Below are 21,675 nucleotides of genomic sequence, written 5' to 3' on the forward strand. Positions count from 1 at the left end.
AAAGAATGGTATTTGAACCTCCACTATTAAAAACTTGCTAAGGCCCACCGTAATGTTTCTTTGTCATCCAACCTGTTGATAAGGTCACAAAAACGTGGAAGAAGGGAAAATAACAAATATTAGGTTGATCCAAAACTTTTGTGACCCATTTGCAAGTTTTAATGAGCCATCACCACTATTTCCTATGGTATGGTCCACCGAATATTTGAATTTGCTTCATTTTTGGGTTCATGCCCTAAAATGATTTCTAAAAACATATGGACGGCTTCGATATGCAATAACTATACCAAGGCGAGCCCCACCACAAGTGGCACACTGTCTTGGGTCAGACAAGGGCGGCACCTAATTCTCTTACTTAAAAATAATAGGGAGCGTGGATTTGAAACCCTCTGGATTCGGAACTCCCTGGATTCGGAACACCCTGTTTCTTTTTGGCACCTTGGATTTGAAATCTCCTGAATTGTAAAATTTGTATTTAGGAGTGTGGATTTGAAATCTCCTCAAATTTTGTGATATATTTGCAGGAATATTCAAGGAAACCAAGTAAATTATTTAAAATACTCAAATTGATTAAAATATACTATAATATAAATAATAGTTATAACAAGCCCATCAAAATATACACATTGGAAAAAAAAAAGATGTAATTCCGAACTTCAGGTGGGCCAGAAAAGTGGGCCTACTAAATTTCACCATTGTCATGTTAAGATAAATATATCTACTCTAATTTCAGGTGGTTTAAAGACACACCATAGAAATTACAAAACATACGTACACCCATATTAATAAATAAAAGGATAAAGACTGTTAAATATAAAATATTTTTAAAGTTATACAAACCCAAATTGCCAAACTAACAAAGCTAAATAAAAGCATACTAATCTCAAATAGTGTTTATAAGAAACTCCCACCTCAGCTCAACAGGCAATTCAATGAAGAATCGTGCTGCCTCTCTATGCTCTAAAAGATACCTTAATGCTCGCCATATATACGGTTCGTCTATATTTGGTACGTCCCTAAGGCATTGCATTATGGTTTGTCGGAAGTTACTCTTTTCAATTTGGGCTGTGTGTTGCATATTAATGTAGTCATCGAGTTTGTCTTTCATCTCTATCATTGTGGCTCGGGTCGCTTCGATAGAGAAGGCTATATGCTTCATCTCTTGCATCATTTCATGATTAATTGTGGCCATCTTTTTCTTCTTTTGTGGTCTTGATGAAGATAACCTAGCTTGTGAAGTACCAGTCATTCCAATTATTGGCGATGTTGCAGGTTGTGTACCTACATCAGAAAAATCAGACTCTGGAGGCATATTGGGGTTAGCTTCAAATGAGTTTGAGTCAAATGCCCCGTATGTGGGATTCTCTGATAATTCGTTCGACTCAGTATGCGTCATTGATTTGCTACTAGTAGTATAGTCGGTCCCAGCAATTATTGTTATATTATCATATTGAGGAAATGGGATGTTCTGAAACACCTTCATTTCGAGGTGCATCTATAGTCATTAAAATACAAATACATATTAACATTAATACAGTAATAAAGATTTTTTATGCCAAAAAAAATTCATCAACTTACCTCGATGTAAGCATTCCATACTTCTGCTTCGGCAGTAACACACTTTCGAGTATCATTCCATCCAAACCCGCTTAATTCAAGCATACCTTTCACCTTATGATAGTCATTTCTTAATATCTTGATTCGATTTTTACAATGTTTTGGCATAAGCTCGATGCTCAATTTCTCACGAATTGATCCAATTACTGTAGCGTATGTTGATGGCTTAAATTGATTATTGTCACAACGATAACCAAGGAAGATGTATTCCAATAATACATCTATCATACAACTATCTATTGCTAAATTCCATTTTATTGGTTTTGCACGAGACAAACAAATTCCGTTTATTATCGACATTCCTGAAGTATATAGATAATTAAACATTCAAAATAAGACAAAAATATATTATATGCTTCATTATCTAACATAACAAAATTACATACCAAACGTTAACAATTATCAGTTTTGATTAAATCCGATATTAGGATTGTAATTTTCATACATCGCTTCTGCAAGACTATCACGAAATTGACTCCAATCATTTCTTTCTCTTCTAGTTAGTTCTTCAGTTTGTATCTCTTCATCAGAGACGTCACTATCACTTTCCTCCATTTTGATTGTCCAATTATGAAATTCATCGGCACATGTTGTATCATAGCTTATATCATTGGAATTATTGAGAAGTATATCACTCCTCTCGTTAATAATATGATTATGTATGATGCAAGATGCAATTACAATATTTGTTTGCGTTTCTATGGGATAGTTCGGTGTGTTCTTTAATATAGGAAATCGTGCTTTCAAAACTCCAAAAGCATGTTCAATGGCATTTCTTAACGACGAATAGTGAAGATTAAATAACTCTTCCTTGTCCCTTAGAAGACAACCTTGCTTAAATTCTTTTAGATGGTAACGGACACCTCGATAGGGTGCAAGGAAGCCAGGAGTATTAGGAAAACCAGCATCAACTAAGTAGTACTTGCCTTTAGTTAGAAGTAATTTCCCTTCACGCGTGCGTGCTGATGCCAGTATACGTGAATCTGCGGCAGATTCTTCCCAACTAGCAAGGACGTATTGAAATTTTAAATCAAACGAACATGCTACCAAAATATTTTGGATATGAACCCCTTTCTGTTACGCCACGAACCTTGATCTTTGACTGGAATCTTTGCAGGGACGTGCGTACCATCTATAGCACCGATACAATCTTTAAAATATGGAAAGAATCGTTCATTGTTTTGTATTTTCGGAGGTATGCCTGGCTGAATAGGTGGTATAAATATGTCATGGAGTTTGACAATTGCATTTAATACTTTGTTAAAGTACCGACTTATAGTTTCTCCTGAATGATTAAAATGGTGCCGTAGAATACGATTTTTTAGAGAGTGGCTAATGGTATACAAAAAAGTTATTAATTGTTCTTCTAGGCTAACTTCAAGCGTACCAGTCAAGTGGCCACTCTCACGAATCAAATCCCGTAAACGAATAAAACAATCCTTATTCATTCGAATATAGTCAAAGCATGTGGTACCGGGTCCATCGAAAATCGAATTGGTAGATTGCAGACCTGTTCGGTTGCGGGACTCTCGAATATCATTTTCATCTTCCTCTTCCATATAGTTTTGCGTGATTGTTGCTACTATCATGGATGCAGCATTACACATCATAGTGGCCGCGGCTGATACAACCGCAGTTACTGCTGTGAATAAAACAATCGCTTTCTCGTTCTCATCACCTGTATCTGAGTCCGAATTATTTAAATTCGCCATTTATATAGCCTGTTGAATGAACATTTGTTAAATTCATTACATTTGGTAGATGTGAGCTATAAAAGGGGGTGAAGAAAAAAAGAGACGTCAAGATTCAAGGAAGATGGAACATCAACAAGTGAGTTATGCTCTTCTTTTCAGGGAATAGGGCTGAAGTGCCCTATGCCTCCGAGCACCGACATACAAAAGATGCAAAGAATGTGACACTATGCATTTTGACAAAGTTTAAGTTTAGGAGTCATGTGCGATGATTTCTTTTACATGCATGCTACTAGCCCACACATTCTCCATTGGGCCAATGCACGTGGGTTATCCATGCCATTCATCCGTTTTTCCATGTAATTTTAGGAATTAAGGCCAAAATTGAAGCATATACAGAGTTTAAGTGGAACATACCATGTATGAAGTGAAAACATATTATCCCCTCTGTTCATCTGTGTCATGCAAATAACGAAATTGCCATTGTAGCGAAGCTGGATCTTAATCATTGGATCTGACCGGTGTGATTTTTGCATGGTGGCCCACCAATAGAGGGTTATGATGAATGGACGGTCAAGATAGTTGATAGGATGGTGTCACACATCCTAATAACCAATTGTATCTAGTCCACATGTAATATGGGCCACCCATTTGAGAGCGATGGAGAGCTGATCATCTGACTCGAAGATGAGCCTGATTTGCAGCCCATCTTTTGCACGGTTGAGATTTCTCCACTGGCATAACATGTTTGTGGAAAAGATGGGATGGATGTGAATGACCCGGGTATGACCTTTGATAGGGTGGGCCAGCAGAAAAGTATCTTATACAACCTTAATTAATAGAAGATAAGATGATGCCTCGTCCTCATCACATGTAGCACAGATGTATAGATAAACCGTCCAAATTGTGGGTCCTAATATGGATGGAGGATATCCATAACATCACATTGACCAATCAATCCTAACCGTCCAATTAACGACTTTGAAATGAATGGTTGACACAAATTAGCTGAGCCATTATATTTATAAAATCAGATCAACCAACCAATCCTAACCATTGGCTATGAAAGTTAGGGAAAACTAGCGAGTGGTCGTATTTATAAAATCACAATAACTAATCCTAACCATTCAATTAATGGTGCTATGAAATGAATGGTTAAAGCAAACTAGCAAGTGGTCATATCTATGAAATAACATGGACCAACTAATCCTAACATCAATTAATGGCTACATTGAGTGTTCCAAATTCATAGGAAAAAAAATGTCATCTCAACAGATCCAATGTTTATTTGTCATCCAACCTGTTCTTAGAGATCACACTGACATGTATGAAGTGAAAACATAATTATTAACTTGATTTAAAACTTCTGTGGCCCCTGTAACTTTTCAACAGTAGATGTTCAATTAATATTTTTTTCAATAGTGTGGTCCACTTAGTATTTTTATATGTTTTATTTTTAGGCTAACCTAATAAAAATATCTAATAAAACAGATGAACGGAGGGGATAATATGGATGGTGGCCCTGAAGTGTATTTTAAAGAATACACAGAGCATTAATAAAGTACATTATTAAAATGTGGTGGCTTCACAGCATGCACGTTGCCAACTTGATTTTTATTACAAAAATCAAAGTTCTTTATGTTCGTTAATGAAAGTTGGAAATCCATTCCGTCTATAATATGAGTTATCTTATTTTAGGCGTAGAACATAAATTTTAGAGCTATTGGTAGTTCCAGTTGATCACACAGTTAAAAATAGTGTATAAAAGCAATTATAATGGTTGAATTTGTTTTCATTCATATGCCCACTTGAATGATATTTACCCTTAAATTTTTTTCTCAAATATTAAATTTTAATGGGCTATATAATGGCTGGATTACACCATCCATATAACCATCACGGTGGGACATACGAATAAAGTGTTCTTATCCCTCCATTCACTATCTCATTTGGTGTGGCCCATTTTAAGCCTAAAAAATTACAATATTTTGGCCATACGGATAAATTTTAACAAGTCATCACATAATCGAAACAGATTTTGCATAATCATTTTAATGGGCCATTCAACTAACAAATTATAATTCATTAAAAGAAATCGTTGTAAACCAACCTTTTTCCTGTCCGTCACCTTCAAATAAAACGGTCCGTCTCCTTCTCCGACTCTGTAACGGCGATCCGCAACTTTCCTACGGACTCTAGCGGCGGCGTATGCAGCAACCTTCGCCGGTACCGGACAGGTAATAGTCACAGCGTTTTTTAAGAGGATGAGTGAACTTTTTTGAAGAAGATCGAGAGTTGCGGTAAATGGGTGGGTAAATGGGTGCGTGTGAACGGGCTTTTAAAGAAAATTTCAAACGGTCGGATTTCCGACCGTTGAGCTGCTTCTAAAAGGTAATCCAAGGTCCGAGCGTGGATTACAAACCCCCTGATCGAGGGGATTGCAAACCCCCTGGATTGCCAACCCCCTGTTACTTTATGGTGCCAAACGGCATGGGGATTGCTAATCCCCTCCAATCCCCTGTAATCCCCTCCAATCCACGGTGCCAAACGACCCCTAATGCTCCTCGCTTATAAATAATAAAACTATATTTCTGTGGGCCCTACCATGGTGTTTGTGTTATATCCACACCATCCATCCATTTTCAGAGATCATTTTAGAGCATGAGCCAAAGAATGGGGCCGATCCAAAGTTCAAGTGGACCCCACCACAACAAATAGTGGGGATTCAACGCATACCATTAAAAAATTCAGGGGGCTATAAAAGTTTTCAATCAAGCTAATATTTGTGTTTTCCTTTCATCCATATCTGCGTGAACTTATGAACATGTTGGATCTCAAACAAACATCATGGTGGGCCTTAGGAAGGTTTTAAGGGTGGGTGTCAGTGTCCCCACTATTTTCTATGGTAGGGTCCACTTGAGCTTTGGATTGGTCTCATTCTTTGGCTCATGCCCTAAAAAAATGTCTCCAAATGGATGGACGGTGAGGATACAACACATACATCATGGTGGGGCCCATAGTCAATGTCCCAACCACATTGCCGATCTTTTGTGCTGCATGCCCGGAGCGGGTACTACCCAACTCCGTCGGAGGTGGGAGTTGATTAGGTGAGACCTCGGATCTACCGAGGTGTGTGGGAGTCGTGGCCCACCTTGATTTATGTGACTACATCCACGCCGTCCATCTGTATTGAAAACTTATTTTAGAGCATGATTTAAAAAATGAAGCAGATCCAAATCTCAAACGGACCATAGTACAGGAAACAATAGTAATTGACATTAAGTACTTCCTGTGGGCCACAAAAGCTTAGGAATTAGGATCATATTTGTGTGGTCTACCTAATATTTGGGCATGCTTCATTTTTGGGATCATGCACTAAAATGTGCTTTGAAAATAGTTGGACAGTGGCCCCAAAGATGAAGCATATCCAAAGCTCAAGTGGACCACACCACACGAAACAGTGTGAATTAAACAGCTAATGTTGAAAAATTCTTAGGGGCCACCAATGTTTTGGATCAAGGTGATGTTTGTGTTTTCCCTATGTATTGCATATCAACGTCGTCCATCTATTTTTACATATTAGTTTAAGGCATGGTCCTTTGGTCCACCAATGAGGTTTATTTGCACAATGCCTTGTATGGTCCCAAACGCTGCTTTATATGCATGGTCCCAAACAATGGTGCACCAATGAGGCTTTAGGTGGACCACACTATAAGAAACATGGTCCCAAATACTGGAAAAAGTGGTGTTTAAACACCTTACGCCCACCATGGTGCCTGTTTGACATCCAACCATTGATTAGGTCCATTGGATGAGGACATGGGCCAGGGCCCACTCATGAGGTGGATCCGGAGTTTAAATGGCCCCCACTATAGCAGGACAATGGGAATGAATACTTACAATTGAAAACCTTCTGGGGCCCAACTTATTGTCATGAATAGTGCAAAATCTCATGCATTACTGTGCATTAGTGTAGATCACACATGTCTTGATACATTTATAAATGTTATGCATCCAATTTGAATATAGTTGCATACTTTAGTGAGAACACATGGCTTAAGACCCTATGCAAAGGAAACCTATAATGTGCATTTCTTTTTTGAGATGTTATGATTTAAAAGTATAAATTAAGGTCTTTTTTAACAATCCTTGAAGTTTCATTGAAAAATTCAACCATTTTCCTAATGTTCCCAAAGAGTGCGATGAATTATCCGATAAACGATATATCTCGCATGATAACCGATATGTATCTATATCCCAAGGGTGTGATACAGTGCGATACCAATATTTCGAACACTGCTGCCACCAATATGAAATGATCGGGAGAGACTATAACGATTGTAAACTGTTACACGTTGTTGAAGGCCATAAAGGTAATGGTAGCAACTGTTACTCGTTGTAGGGTCATAAAGGTCGTAATGGTGATTACAGAAAAAAATGATCCGTAAATGCCATTACAACTCCTCATAATAGCCTATTACGCCCCTTGTAAAGACCGTAATGGCCCCGTTGTGGTCCATGACAAGGCCAATATAGGTATCTCAAGTTTTTTCTTTCAATGAAAAAAAAAAAGAAAAGAGAGAAACTATAACAACCGTTACAACCCATATTGTAAACGTAACGGTGGTGGCCATTATGGCCACCATTACCGTTATGGAATACCTTGAGCAAGATAGGCTACTCTAGTAAATAAATCTTGAAGCACACTATTGCCACACCAAACATCCATTCAAAATTGGATGCACATCCCATTACCAAGCAAGAAATCGATACCTCTACGAACCCAATGCTCAGTCGCTACTAAAGCCTTCTAAATGCTAGAGACCCGATATAAGTACGTTCTCTTAACAAACCACTCCTCCCTTGCACCCCATACTTGCTAGCGATTACCTCCCTCTAAACCCTTTCCAGACCGGCTCCAAATATCCAAATCCACTTCCCAAGAAGCACGAGGTTTATGATACCCAAATTCCTGAGACCAATACCCCAATACTTCAACTTATAGACACCTCCTCCTAATTAAGAAGATGAAATTTCCTACCATCCTTCACGCCTTTCCAAAATAAGTCTCTTTTCAATTTTTCAAGCCTATCCAAAACCACATTGGGGCATTTAAATAGAGACATGAAATGTATGGACATATTAGAGAAAGCCGCCTTAAGAAGAGTTAAACACCCTCTCAAAGATAAGTATCTGCATTTCCAGCTGGCAAGTTTCCTCTCTATCCTTTCAATCACCTTGTCCCAAAGATGCTTGGCCGGCTTCCCAATGCATAACGGTAGCCTGAGGTACTTCGAAGGAAAAGATAGTCTTATACCCACAAAAACTCGCAATCCAACACAACTCCTTCCCTAACATGAATTCCCAACAACTCAAACTCAACAACATTAATTTTCAACCCAAAGACCGCTTCAAAACAAATGGTTATTTTTCGAAGGGTTGTCCACCAAAATTGCATCCACATCACAGAAAAAGCAACATATGACTAATCTGGGAACCCAAAGCAGAAACCTTCAAACCATTAAAAAGCCCATTTTTCTCTCCTTTCCAAAGCATCCTGCTAAGAGCCTCTCCAACCACAACAAATAGATAGGCAAATAAAGGATCACCTTGTCGAAGGCCCCTCGAGGCTTTGAAGAATTCTTTTAGCAAGCCATTAACTAGAACAAAGAAAGAGGGCGAATGAACACAACTCCTAATCCACCCCCTCCACTTTTGCCCACAACCCAATCTCATTTACATATAATCAAGAAACTTCCAACAAACATGGTCATAAGCCTTCTCGAGGTCCAACTTGCAAAGAACTCCACTGCTCTTTTCCTTGTTTCGAGCATCGAAACATTTGTGAGCAATAAGTACACTACCTAGATTTGTCTACATGTGATGAAGGTACCCTGGTTCTTCGAAATAACCTTGGAGAGAACTACCTTGAATCTATTCACAAGGATCTTGGCTAGAACTTTATAAGGGCCTCCTATAACACTTATTGGCCTGAAATCTTTGAGGTTCACCGCACCTTCCACTTTAGGAATCAAGGCAATAAAAGAGGCTCTGAGCTCGAAAGAGGGACAACTACACTCAAAAAATTCCATAATGAATTCCATCACATCCAACTTTACCACCTTCCAAGATATTCGATAAAAAAGAATGGGAAAACCATCCGGGCCAAGATCCTTATCCACACATATCTCGAGCTAATTGTTGCTTTCACCTCATTGTTCGAAATCAGCGCTTCTAAAGATGAGGCATCCAAAGAAGGAAGCTCTTCGAAATCCAAGAACTCCAACCGCGACCTCTCCCATTGCTCCCCAATCAATAAGCCTTCATAAAATTGAAATACTGAATCATAAATCTTTCCTTTATATGAAGTCCTCGAGCCATCCACTATCAAACTGGAGATATTATTGCCATGGCGCCGGGCACTAGCAATGTTATGGAAGATATTGGCATTTTTATCCCCTTTTAAGCCATGTTGCTCTCAACCTCTACTACCATTTAATTCCTCTTCCTGAGACTAGTTAGCCAAAACCAAATAGAGAGAGGACCCGAAGGAGGATAACCCAATTCGTCGAGAAGGGTGCGAAGCCACACAAGTTTACATGTCACATGAGTGAGGCTCGATATTCTACCTCGGCTAAGGAGCACGCAACCATTGATTGTTTCTTGTTCTTCCACCTGACAAGATTCCCACCAAAAAAGGTACAATAGCCAAACCTAGACTGATGATCATAAACACTACCGACACAATCAGCATCAGAGTATCCAAAGAAGTGAAGACGGCCATGGAACCGAAAGTGGTGCCCAAGACCAAGAGTCGATTTAAGATACCAGAGAATGTGGTAAACAGCAATAAGATGCAACAAATGAGGAGCATGCATATATTTGCTAACAACACCCACCGTCGAGCTTTGTGACAATCAATGGAACCATCGGGAAAAAAACTTGATGGTATAAACCAAGCAACATCCAACAGGCTTCTGTCCCTCAGGAAGAGAGACAAACTCCCGGGTATGACTTTTTTTCAAGGGTTGTCATTTCTTCCATCATTGCCTTTGTCCAATCAGGACTCTTGAGAGCATGAGAAATAGAACGAGGAATGTCCTCTAAAGAAACTGAAGCTGCAAAAGACTGAAAAGAGGGTGAAAGACGACCATATGAAACAAAATTGCTAATAGGGTGCTTAGTGCAAGATCGAGACCCTTTGCACAAGGCAAATAAGGAGATCTTGACTAGGAAGGGATTGATCACCTGAACAATCATCTAAAGTGAGCAGAGCGGTGAATGGCAGAGTAGTAGAATGTTTAGCCTGTCGATGATACACTTGAAGAGGCTTTAAGAGTACCGAACTCACTAGCAGATGGAGGAACATATGAGATAGTAGTCTCCTTAGAATTAGTAGAAATAGGAAGAGGAGTATAGGATGAATGCTCTCCCCTAGTCGCAAGAGGGTCACTAAGAGACCTACCATGATCCGAGAAGGAATGTTCTAAAAAAAGGTTACATCAGCAGATATATACTTCTTGCGAGTCAAGGGGTCATAACACTTATACCCTTCCTGACTGTGAGAGTACCCAATGAAAACACATTTAGTGGTATAGGACTAAGTTTATCATTACTACCATCCAAAATTTGAACAAAACATGTGCAACCAAATACTTTAAGGGAGATGTAAAATGGATTGTCATGAGAATACAAAATACCAAAGGAAGATTTATAAGATAAGGTGCAAGATGGTATGCGGTTAATGAGAAATGTGGCAGTAAGAAGAACATCACCCCATAAATGTTTCAATAGGTGCATACCAAGAAGAAGAGTTTGAGATACTTTAAGAAGGTGACAGTTCTTTCGTTCTACAATACCATTCTGTTGATTCATTCATTTCACCCCCAAAAAAAAAAAAAAAAATTAAAAATTTAAAAAAAAATCATCAGAGTGGAGGGTTTTGATGGAGCATTGAAACTAAGTAAGCACTTAACTATAAAACACCTTAAACATATCAAACACTTCACTTTTAGATGATTTCAATAAGTAAACCCAAGCCAACAGAGAATAGTCATCAATAAAAGTAATGAAATATCGAAATCCAAAAGTAGAGAGAACGGGGGCAAGGCCCCAAACATCTGAATGGACTAGTTCAAAAGGTTGAGATTTTCTCCTAGATGAACTAGGAGGAAAAGTGGCACAATTGTGCTTAGACAGTTTGTAGATCTCACAACACAAAGTTCTAAAACTAGACATAAATGGGAACAAAAGGCTCAATCTACTAAAGATGGATGCCCTAAACGGCAATGCTATCATGACATGGACTCATGATCAGGGGAAAGAGTACTGGAAGTTGCAACAAGTGTATCATCAAGGAGGTAAATGCTGCCTTGCTCATGGCCCCCACCAATCACCTTCTTCGTCTGAATGTCCTAGAAAACACAATGAGAGGGAAAGGAAGTCACAAAACAATTCAAGGTTTTAGTGAGAGAATTGACGAACAATAAATTGAGACAAAAACAAGGTACATGTAAAACAGAGGATAAGGATAAGGTGGGAGAGAGAAATGGATCTAACTCCTGAGATGAGAATTCGATTTCCATTGGCAACAGTAACGAACTGAGATTGGCAAGGAGAAGAGTAAAAAGTAAAGAGTTGAGACTTACTAGTCATGTGAGATGATGCCCCATAGTCGATAACCTATGAGGTAGGGGATGAAGACACGAGGAGAGCAGTACCTGACTAAGCCGAAGTTGCATGGGAAGGCCCAGGAATATCACGAACATGAAGTCGCATCTAGGAATCATAAGCAGCTCGAGAAATAACAAGAGAATCCCTAAGAGATGTTTGCTCAACAACAGAGGAAGAAGACTATCCCTCAATAGTATCTCTAACAGTAAATGAGGTGGCGATATAAGAAGGATGGCCATGCAGCTGTCAACAGTAATCAACAGTGTGTGATCGATTCCACTGCAGTGAGAGCATGAGCAGGAACCATCACGACCTCGGCCACGTCCTCCGTGACCACGAAGGAAATGACCACCATGATCACAGTCGCCATCTCGATTCTCGACCCTACCACAACCGCCTGATCTAAAGTCATGCCCCGAACTAAGAGATGGTATTCGGGATCCATGAAGAGCAGAAGGGTGATCCGCAACAACATGAGCTGATCGCATTGGAGGCATAAGGGAATAAGAGGAAAGTGCATAAATGGAAGCCCGCTGACACATGACATAGATAATCGTCAACAGTGGGAGAGGATCCATAACAACAACCTGGCTCAAAACACTGATAGTCGGAGTTCAGGTCGACTAAGAACTGCATGATACGAGTGTCACCGCACTGCTTCCAGGCATGTTCGTGATTGTCTTTACACATAGAGGGTAGAGGCTGATAGATATCAAGTTCATCCCACATGCCCCATAAGGTTGAATGATAATCCTTCAACATTCTGGACTCATGTTGAAACCAACTAATATCTAAAATAAGTTGGAACACTTGAGAAGTTTTGAACCTTAGAGAATATATCATGAAGAGTGTCCCAAATGCTCTTAGCCGTATAGAAACATAATAGAGTTATTCACGAAAGGCTCCATATTGTTCAACAATCAAGCGAAAAAACTTACCGATTGAGAGAAATCTTGACAATAGAGGATTGGGGCCTGTTTTCTGAAAAAACCCTAGTTTAGGAAAAACTCAAGGAAAGAGGGATAAAAAAAATCCCAAAAAATTACCAAAAATCTTCTTACGTCATGTTCTCCTAGAATCCAAAACATATCTCTTAAAACCATGTCGCACATCCATACGCTGCTGACGTCAGTAGTATACTGTTCACAGAAACAAGGTTTGACACCGAAAATTCACTTTGATACCAAGTAGGAGATTAAAAGAAAGAAATAATAGTGAAGGGAAGAGTAGAAGAGAGGAAGAGGAGAGAGAGTTTGGGAGAATGAGAGCTGTGTATCTCTTGCCTTAACACCAACACTCTTATTATAATAAAGGTACAAATTTTTGCAGGAACATGAAGGATGGTGCACATGCATTAATACAAAAAGCAAATAATAAACACGCACATGCACATGTTGAATGCTAATATATAAAATCTCTACACTTTCAACAAGTCCCAAAAGCTCTAGTAAACATGATGGGAAAACCATCAAGTCCTAGGGCTTTATCCTTTTTTAGGGCTAGGACTAATTCACTAATCTTATCAAGTGAGATTGGACCCTCAAGAGAATCGATTCATCCTGGGATAGGGATTCAAAGGACAGATTAGAGGGTCTGGAATGCTCGTAACCTTTATTCGAAAGTAGAGAAGAGTAATACCAAACAATTTCATTACAAATCATATCCTTATCAAATACAATTTCCCCATTAACTAGAAGGGAAGAAATCGATTTAGCACGTGCCCAAGAAATGGTTATGCCATGAAAAAAATTGGTGTTTCTATCTCCCTCTTTAAGCCATATTGCTCAGGATCGTTGTCATTACTTAATTTCTTCCTCCTTAAGCCTAGCATTATAATCATATTGAAACTTATCTCTAAGCATAGTGTCTTCATCTGCTAGCTGACCCGCATCCTCTTTGATGTCTAGAGGATGTAAGTTGGAAAGGATTTGATCCATTACTTTTTCCCTGAGACCAAGGACTGAATGTTAGGTCGTATCAGCACGCCCATTAGAATGGCATTTCCAAGGACTTATTATAATCGGAACACGGAATGGTGGAGCTATAGACGAGCGAAGTATTCGTGGTTTGAATAAAATTCTAAATCCTGGTAGTTATCAATAGACTTAATGTTTACCAAACAGAAGACTGAATTTCACCAGGTTTGGGAGATGATACAATGAACCATCTATACTGGCCAGGCAGAGGATTTATGTATCGGTCTCAGACCCACCACAACCGCCCTTCTGTGTTAACCAGCCCATGAAAACCGAGAGTTTATTACCTCATCCCTTTGAAATCCCTAACAATTCCTAAGGTAGTTGATAGAACTTAGAAACTATGCTTAGAATCATGGAGGATAGGGCGCCAACCTAATTGTCCCTAAGTCACGATTTTAATATAATATAGGGGTTTAGGCCCAAGAAATTTTTGAATGGGCACCAGATAGTTAGGAAGTTAGGCCCCAAATCATAGCCCATTTTGGCATACATATTGTGCATATGAACTTAGAATGATAGTCTGCCCGTTAACCTATTTTGTCCAAATTCCTTATTTACTTGTAATGTATAGATTATCTAGCAGTATTAAACTAGATACGTTTAAAGAGGTTAAGTCAAGATCGTGGCAAAAGTCATTTCTTTTGGTAGAATTAGACAACTTTCTACATACTCACACTCGTCCTTGAAATCAACCACAACACCCATCATTTTTAGCTCCTTTCTATAACCATAGATATCGATGTCATAGTACACATCATCGATGAAAGGAACACCAATGTATTGAGAGATCGTTTCCCATTTCATATAAAAGGTAGATCCTAAATTATAACTCATTCTAACATACGGATTGAGACATAAGCTCTTGAGCCTTGAGGGTAGAATTATTTTTAAGGGGGGTAGAAAATTATGAACCCAGCCTGGTCAAGTAGGTATACACGTGTAACCGATCATAGGCATAGCAGAAGCGTGATGAGCCCATAACCCACTGGCCTAGGATTGAAGGAAATTGATCCAGGTTATACATAAGGTTAGATCACTAAATAGGATTTGAATTGTGCATAGAACATTAGCAATGAACTCATTGATGGGAAAGAGTTAGGATTTAAGAACTAGGCCAAGTCATATAAGTAGATCGGATCATTAAAAAAATAGGCCCAACAATGGGTACGAGTTAAATCACAATAGCCGAGGTTAGTGTATTCATAAATGTGCTCGTTAATACGAACCTAATAATAGCCTTAGCCAATTTGAGGAAGAAATTGTTTTAAGGGGGTAGATTGTAACGCCCCAGATTTTTGCCAGTTGGGAATTGAATGTCCTTGGGAAGTACCTTTGATTTATCGAATTGAGTACATATCCGTGTGTGTATTTGCACGTGTTTGGGACTAAAAGGATTGACCTTGGATCCATAAAAACTGCCCGACTGAGTGAAATTTGAGAATTTTGAAGAAAATAGACAAGGTTCAGTTGCACTGAGTAGAACTCGGTTGCACCGAGCAAACTGGGGCAATTGGGTAACCCTGCTCAGTTGCACCGATTAAACCTCAAGCAACCGAGTAAATCTGGATAATAGGGCTCGGTTGAACCGAGTAAACCTATTTAGCAATTTTCCGCACGTTTAGATTTTGACAGTTTCAGTGTACTGACTGCAAAAAGTCATATGTATTTTTTCTACAACTCCAATTGAGGTGATTCAGAAACCAGATTGAAGCTTGATGAGTCTAGTTTTATAGAAAAATAAATAGAAAATAAAAATAAAACCTAAGGGAGGCTAATTTTAGGACTTTTTGGAAACTATACCAAAATCATTAGTTTCAGGCTGCTGGTACTCTCAGAATTTTTAGAATTTTTATATAACTCAAAATATAAAGAATTTTGGTAAAGATAAAGTAGAATTGATGATTAAATATTATAAAAATAATAAAAATAATCTAATAATTAAAAGTACCAAAATTATTATATGAAATAGATCTATTAAAACTGAAAATTTCTGCAACTACACGTTGCCAATGAACCATGCATATCTTTTTCATCTTAGAGTTTTTGTATTCGATGTCTTCTTAGGAATTACTTCTAATCATACTAGGAATCATTCTATTTAATTAAATTATTATTTTATATTTTTAGTATATTTTATTAATTCAGATAGCTTGAGTATAGTTGAATTATGGTCATTGATTAGAGTGATTAGAGCTGAATTACCATTTTCACCAATTGCGAATAGGTCACACTATGAATTTAGCTAATCCAAGCCCTAATAATTGTGTATGAGAAATCTTGTTGCTCGATTCGTCTCGAAAATGCCGTAATTATCTAAATAATCTCTAGACCACTCATTAGTGGGCCACTAGACTCGAAACTATATAATAATGACCATCTTACTGGGCTTGATGTCCATTGCGGATGTCAAGCTGAGATAATATCTAGAATCACTCAACTTGAACTGAAGGCCGAGTGCATGGGTTGTGTAAATGCCTTAGGCAGAAACTTGAAATTTAAGTGAATTGGGCTCCCTCCTCTTTTGCGAAGTTGCGACTTTCCGACCGTTTGGTTTCAACCAAATTCAATGTGTGAGCCAAGGATATTTCCTCACATTTATATAGTCGCAGCCCTGATTGATCATCGATGACCGTCCATCGTAAGTGGGGTCCCCATGGCTAATCGGAGCATCCGATTGCCGCCAGTTTGTGTCCAAACATAGATCCTATATTGGGGCACCTTTCCCCTGACGCGGATGAGCCAATGGGCCCCCAGAAGGACCATGTAAATCGAAAACAACCCCTTCAGGGTTAGTATAATGAATAAAAGGGTCATTAGGGCCATTCCCACCAAATTTGGCTTTATAAAAGGGGCTCAGTTAGACTCACTCTCTCCCTATACGAGTTTTCTAAGCCAAGGAGAGAGAGGAAGTGAGGAAGAGAGAGAGAAGGGGGAAATGGTGGAGCCTGGTGCTAGATCCCGTCGTCTAATTGCCGTACTCGCCGAATCTTATAAGATCCCTCATTTGTGCTCGGTTTCATGCTTTTCACAACCAAAATCTGATGAATTTGTGATAGATTCTTCATCCCTTTCTAGGTAAAATATTTCTTAGTTGTCTTTCCCTCTCTTCATTTAATTTTCTACTCTTTTTGAGCCATTAGGATTGGAAACCCTCTTTCATTTTCGTCATTTTCAAAAATCTAACACTAGGGTTTGATCATGCTAGGACTTGAAGTCTTGAAAATTGATTTGGAGCAGCTCATACTATTGTAGCCCCGTGTGGATGCCGTAGTACACCAATCCTGAGCCTCGACTCATCGAATCGAGTTGGGATTTGCTCGGACTAAGTTTGGTAAAACCCTTAACCTTTAGTTGAAATCTAATTACATTAAAATTCACATTACTAATGATGAAATTGTCGATGAATTAGGGTTTGGAGCGCTTTCGCTAAATTCCCGACGTTAGGGCCGCATCTGAGTCAAGGATTTTGACTCTAAGGTGAAGATCTACCCCTAAGCTTTTACTTGACATTTTAGAATAATTAAATGAATTTATTCGCTATTTAATTAATAACATACTTGATAAAATGCTTGAATGGCATGAAACTCTTAATATTATAAACTTCTTGGATATTGAATGCTTAGAAATACTATGATTTTTGAATTGTATTGTTGTGGTGGATCAAACGTCACAAATTATCTAAACATGCGGATAACCCACTTTAGGGAGGCTATCTTAGGCTTATACGGCCGATCAGAGTTGAACACGGACGATCGGCAGTAATTGGATCTACGCGGGATGCTTTGCACCCAATTCCGATTTGTTCGGGGTCATCCGTAGTCAATCGCATCAATCTACTACAAGCTCAATCATTCTTGTGCTTGGTGATTGTATCACATTCAATAGAATCTTTGTCATGCCCCAAACTCAGAAACCGGGCTCATAAAATTTTCGATCGCTGAATCCGGTGCTGACAGCCTCCATAGCACCCCATTCTCGGCCTCCAGGCCCATACACCAGATTCTGATCCTAGGATCCTACAATGAGAATTTTTCCAACATACATTTATCTCATAAGAAGCATAACCACAAGTTTACCCAAATCACAAAGGCAACATCATTATCATCATCACATATCTATTAATATAAACATTTAAATACAATGCTGAAAGGGAAATACATATATCAAAAATCAAAGCTCTAGAAGATAGCTGCACGCTCCAAGCTCAACGTTGCTGCGACCTAACACCACCTGCACGCATTTATCGTGCATAAGGTTATAGAAAGCTTAGAGGGTGATGAAAGTGTGTGTGCAAGGCAATTGCCAAGTATTCAATATAATGCCATAAATCATACATATCGAAAATACTGGTAAGTTCATGAATCATACGATATCAGAGTAAACGGAAACATACTTGGTAAGTCCATGAATGCTATCAGTCGTACCAAGGTTATACGATGCAAGACATGAATGCTAACGGCCATATCAAGGTTATATGATGCAAAAACATAATAAGCTAATATTAGATGTCGAGGATGCAATGCAATATAAAATCCTGACGAGTCCACGCATACTGGAATATGCAATATGTAGTGCGAATGAAATGACCAAGCTAGAGCGTGAAGTTGGGACGATAGTACATAGTATCGCAAGCTGTGGAGTTCACCATAAGGGATTTCTATCCAAACTGGCCCATACCTGGTTTGGATAGCTAGACATAATGTGGTAAACTCCTGATCTCAGGTTAGTCGCGCGCCCAACTGAAATCCTGGCCATGCGAAGGTACACATAACAAATAATTGTGCACCACCAGCTCGAGTGGATAGTGAATGAATGAATGAATGAATGAGTAAAATGCTGCGTATGCAACTCCTGCTTAATAAGTCCACATATCAGTACCGTACATCTCTGGGATCATTACCGAGGTCTAGTACACTCCAAACCAGATTGCCGTCATATCGCGTGCAACAAGGTGAGTGAAAGAGACCTCACTATCCGCCTGCCAATATCGGGCTTGGCTCGTCGATACCGGACCAATTCCTCGAGCTGGTCAAACTCAGCCTAACTTTGCCCCCTCTTCTGGGGCAGGTAAGGCCGCACCTCTTTCAAACAGACCACGACACAGTGGGAGACGAGACCTAACGGTATATGACCCTCATGCGCTCATGCATCCACTCGGTCTAGACGTTGGAGCAACGTCTGGAACTGAGAGGGTTCTGGGACTTTTACCTAGGAATATCTATAATACCCTATGTAGAACAGATTTCTGGTGTCCCATCTGGTCATCCACGAAATGCCTGTGGAGGCTACGACCCTGATGTCGCTAGGGTGTACGATGGTCATGATCACACAATGTAAGATGCATGAGTCACACAGTCCAATCATGCATCAATCCTTCGCATACCATGTGTTCATGTGGGGCAACTTCGCCTATCAGGGAGTCTCATGAACAACCTGCCCTATGGCATATGCAATGGCTAACCACATCTCATAACAAACATGCAGATGATGCGTATGGGCATGTATCATAATGCTATGCTATCATATACTCGTAATCGGTATTGATAACCGGCATCGATAATCAGCATCGATAATCGGCCTAACAAGAGGCCTAAGGGAAGGTCACAATATGGACATTTAACCATCATTACCCATTAATGTGGACATTTAACTAATATTGTTCTCAAGGAGTGGCCCATATAAACATCGTTACATACATCATGGTAAAATCATACATCACATCGGTCCTTATATACATCGCTTTGGGCCTTACACAAGGACCGCACATTCATTGCATTAGGCCTCACTCATGGGCCACATAGACATTAAGTCGAGCCTCATCATATGGGCCAGAACTACATCACATTGGGCCTTATCATATGGGCCAAAAACATATCACAATGGGCCACGTCATATGGGTCGAAATACGTCACAATGGGCCACAACCCATGGGCTTTAAACATACCATAACGGGCCTCATATACATCAAGTGAGCCACATCACATGGGCCACACCAATGGGCCTCATATACATCAAGTCGGCCGCATCAATGGGTCTCATATGCATCACAATGGGCCACTCACACGGGCCTAATATACATCACAATGGGCCGCCCACACGGGCCTAATATATGTCACAATGGGCCACATGACATGGGCCTAATACACATCACAATGGGCCGCATGACATGGGCCTAATACACATCATAACGGGCCGCATGACATGGGCCTCGAATACATTACAATGGGCCACATGACATGGGCCTAATACACATCACAACAGGCCGTATAACATGGGCCTCGAATACATCACAATAGGCCGCATGTCATGGACTTAATACACATCACAACGGGTCGCATGACATGGGCCTCAAATATATCACAACGAGCCGCATGACGTGGGCCTCGAATACATGACAATGGGTTGCATGTCATGAGCCTCGAATACATCACAATGGGCCGCATGACATAGGCCTAATACACATCACAGCGGGCCGCATAACATGGGCCTCGAATACATCACAATGGGCCTCAAATTCAGAATAGGTGGGCCTGCACCTTCCAAATGGGCCCACCAAATGATCGGCATGGATGAACAACACATATAACAAGTGGGCCGCACGTCCAGCGGACTGGACGGCGTGGAAACAAAATAAACATCACAACAGGGCCTCTTGCTGGATGGTTTGGCCTACTGGACATCCCACTGATGGACGGCCTGGATGAAATACATAAATACCTAGTGGGCCTCATCAGTGGGCCTTATAGCCCCTAGATGGGCTTTCTCACAAACATCACAGTGGGCCCAAAAAGATTGCAATGAGGGACACCAGCCCCACTGTTTCCAGCGGTGTGGATCAACTAAGATTTGGATCCGTCTCATTTCCAGGCCTATGGCCTAAAATGATATGGAAAATTGGATGGACGGTCTGGATAAAATACATATCACGGTGGGTCCCACGTATGAGGGTCACCCAGGGGATGGGCCGATCCCACAGGTCCACCCAAATCAGGTGGACCGTGAGAAATAAACATATACATCAGGGTGGGCAGCGGCTGGGCAAAACCCCTGCCTGTTGGACCGATCCATCTGGACTCATGTCCCCAAAATGATTAAAAAAAATGGACGGTGTGGATATACTTCACATACATCAAGGTGGGATCCACAGAACTTGCTGACGCTAATCCAGCAGCTCTATGCTGGATGGTGTGGATAAATCGCATGCATCAAGGTGGGTCCCATCCCACACATGCAGCACATGTGGGTGGGCCCCACACATCAAAACAGATGGTCGGTATGAATAAAACACATACGTGATGGTGGGCCACGTCCCATTTCAAAATGGACGGACGGTGTGGATTAAACTCATCAGAGGTGGGGTCCCACGTCCAGTTCAAACAGACGGACGGTGAATTGAATACATACATTAAGTAGGTCCCACCATCCAGTCTCTGGACGGTGGATGGATGGTGTGAATATCACACATACCTTGTGATGATCCACACAATGGACAGTGTGTATCAAAACATCTGATGGGTCCCACCAATCTGGGTAGATGGACGGAGAGGATATAAAATAAATACATCAAGGTGGCCCTGCACGCTGTAGGTGGGCTTGACACCCTCCAAATTGATCCAGCACTGTCTAGATGGCCTGGACGGTGTGGATGAAATAAATACATCACGGTGTGGCCCTACAGCACTGCTAACGTCTTCACAGTAGATAAAATGTTGTTG

General features: G+C 40.1%; 2 protein-coding genes across 2 annotated transcripts; both read right to left on the bottom strand.

Annotated features, from left to right (window-relative positions):
- Positions 1-883: 883 nt before the first annotated feature.
- LOC131246282 (uncharacterized) lies at positions 884-1,662 on the bottom strand. Its single transcript, XM_058246233.1, has 2 exons — positions 1,579-1,662; positions 884-1,495 (listed from the first exon to the last, which is right to left on the bottom strand). The coding sequence occupies exons 1-2, from the start codon at positions 1,660-1,662 to the stop codon at positions 884-886; spliced, it is 696 nt and encodes a 231-aa protein (XP_058102216.1).
- Positions 1,663-2,019: 357 nt separating this feature from the next.
- Positions 2,020-3,329, bottom strand: LOC131246287 (uncharacterized). Its single transcript, XM_058246242.1, has 3 exons — positions 3,128-3,329; positions 2,708-2,767; positions 2,020-2,612 (listed from the first exon to the last, which is right to left on the bottom strand). The coding sequence occupies exons 1-3, from the start codon at positions 3,327-3,329 to the stop codon at positions 2,020-2,022; spliced, it is 855 nt and encodes a 284-aa protein (XP_058102225.1).
- Between the last annotated feature and the right edge of the window lie 18,346 nt (positions 3,330-21,675).

This window comes from Magnolia sinica, chromosome 1, assembly GCF_029962835.1.
Source record: "Magnolia sinica isolate HGM2019 chromosome 1, MsV1, whole genome shotgun sequence".
NCBI classification, from domain to species: domain Eukaryota; kingdom Viridiplantae; phylum Streptophyta; class Magnoliopsida; order Magnoliales; family Magnoliaceae; genus Magnolia; species Magnolia sinica.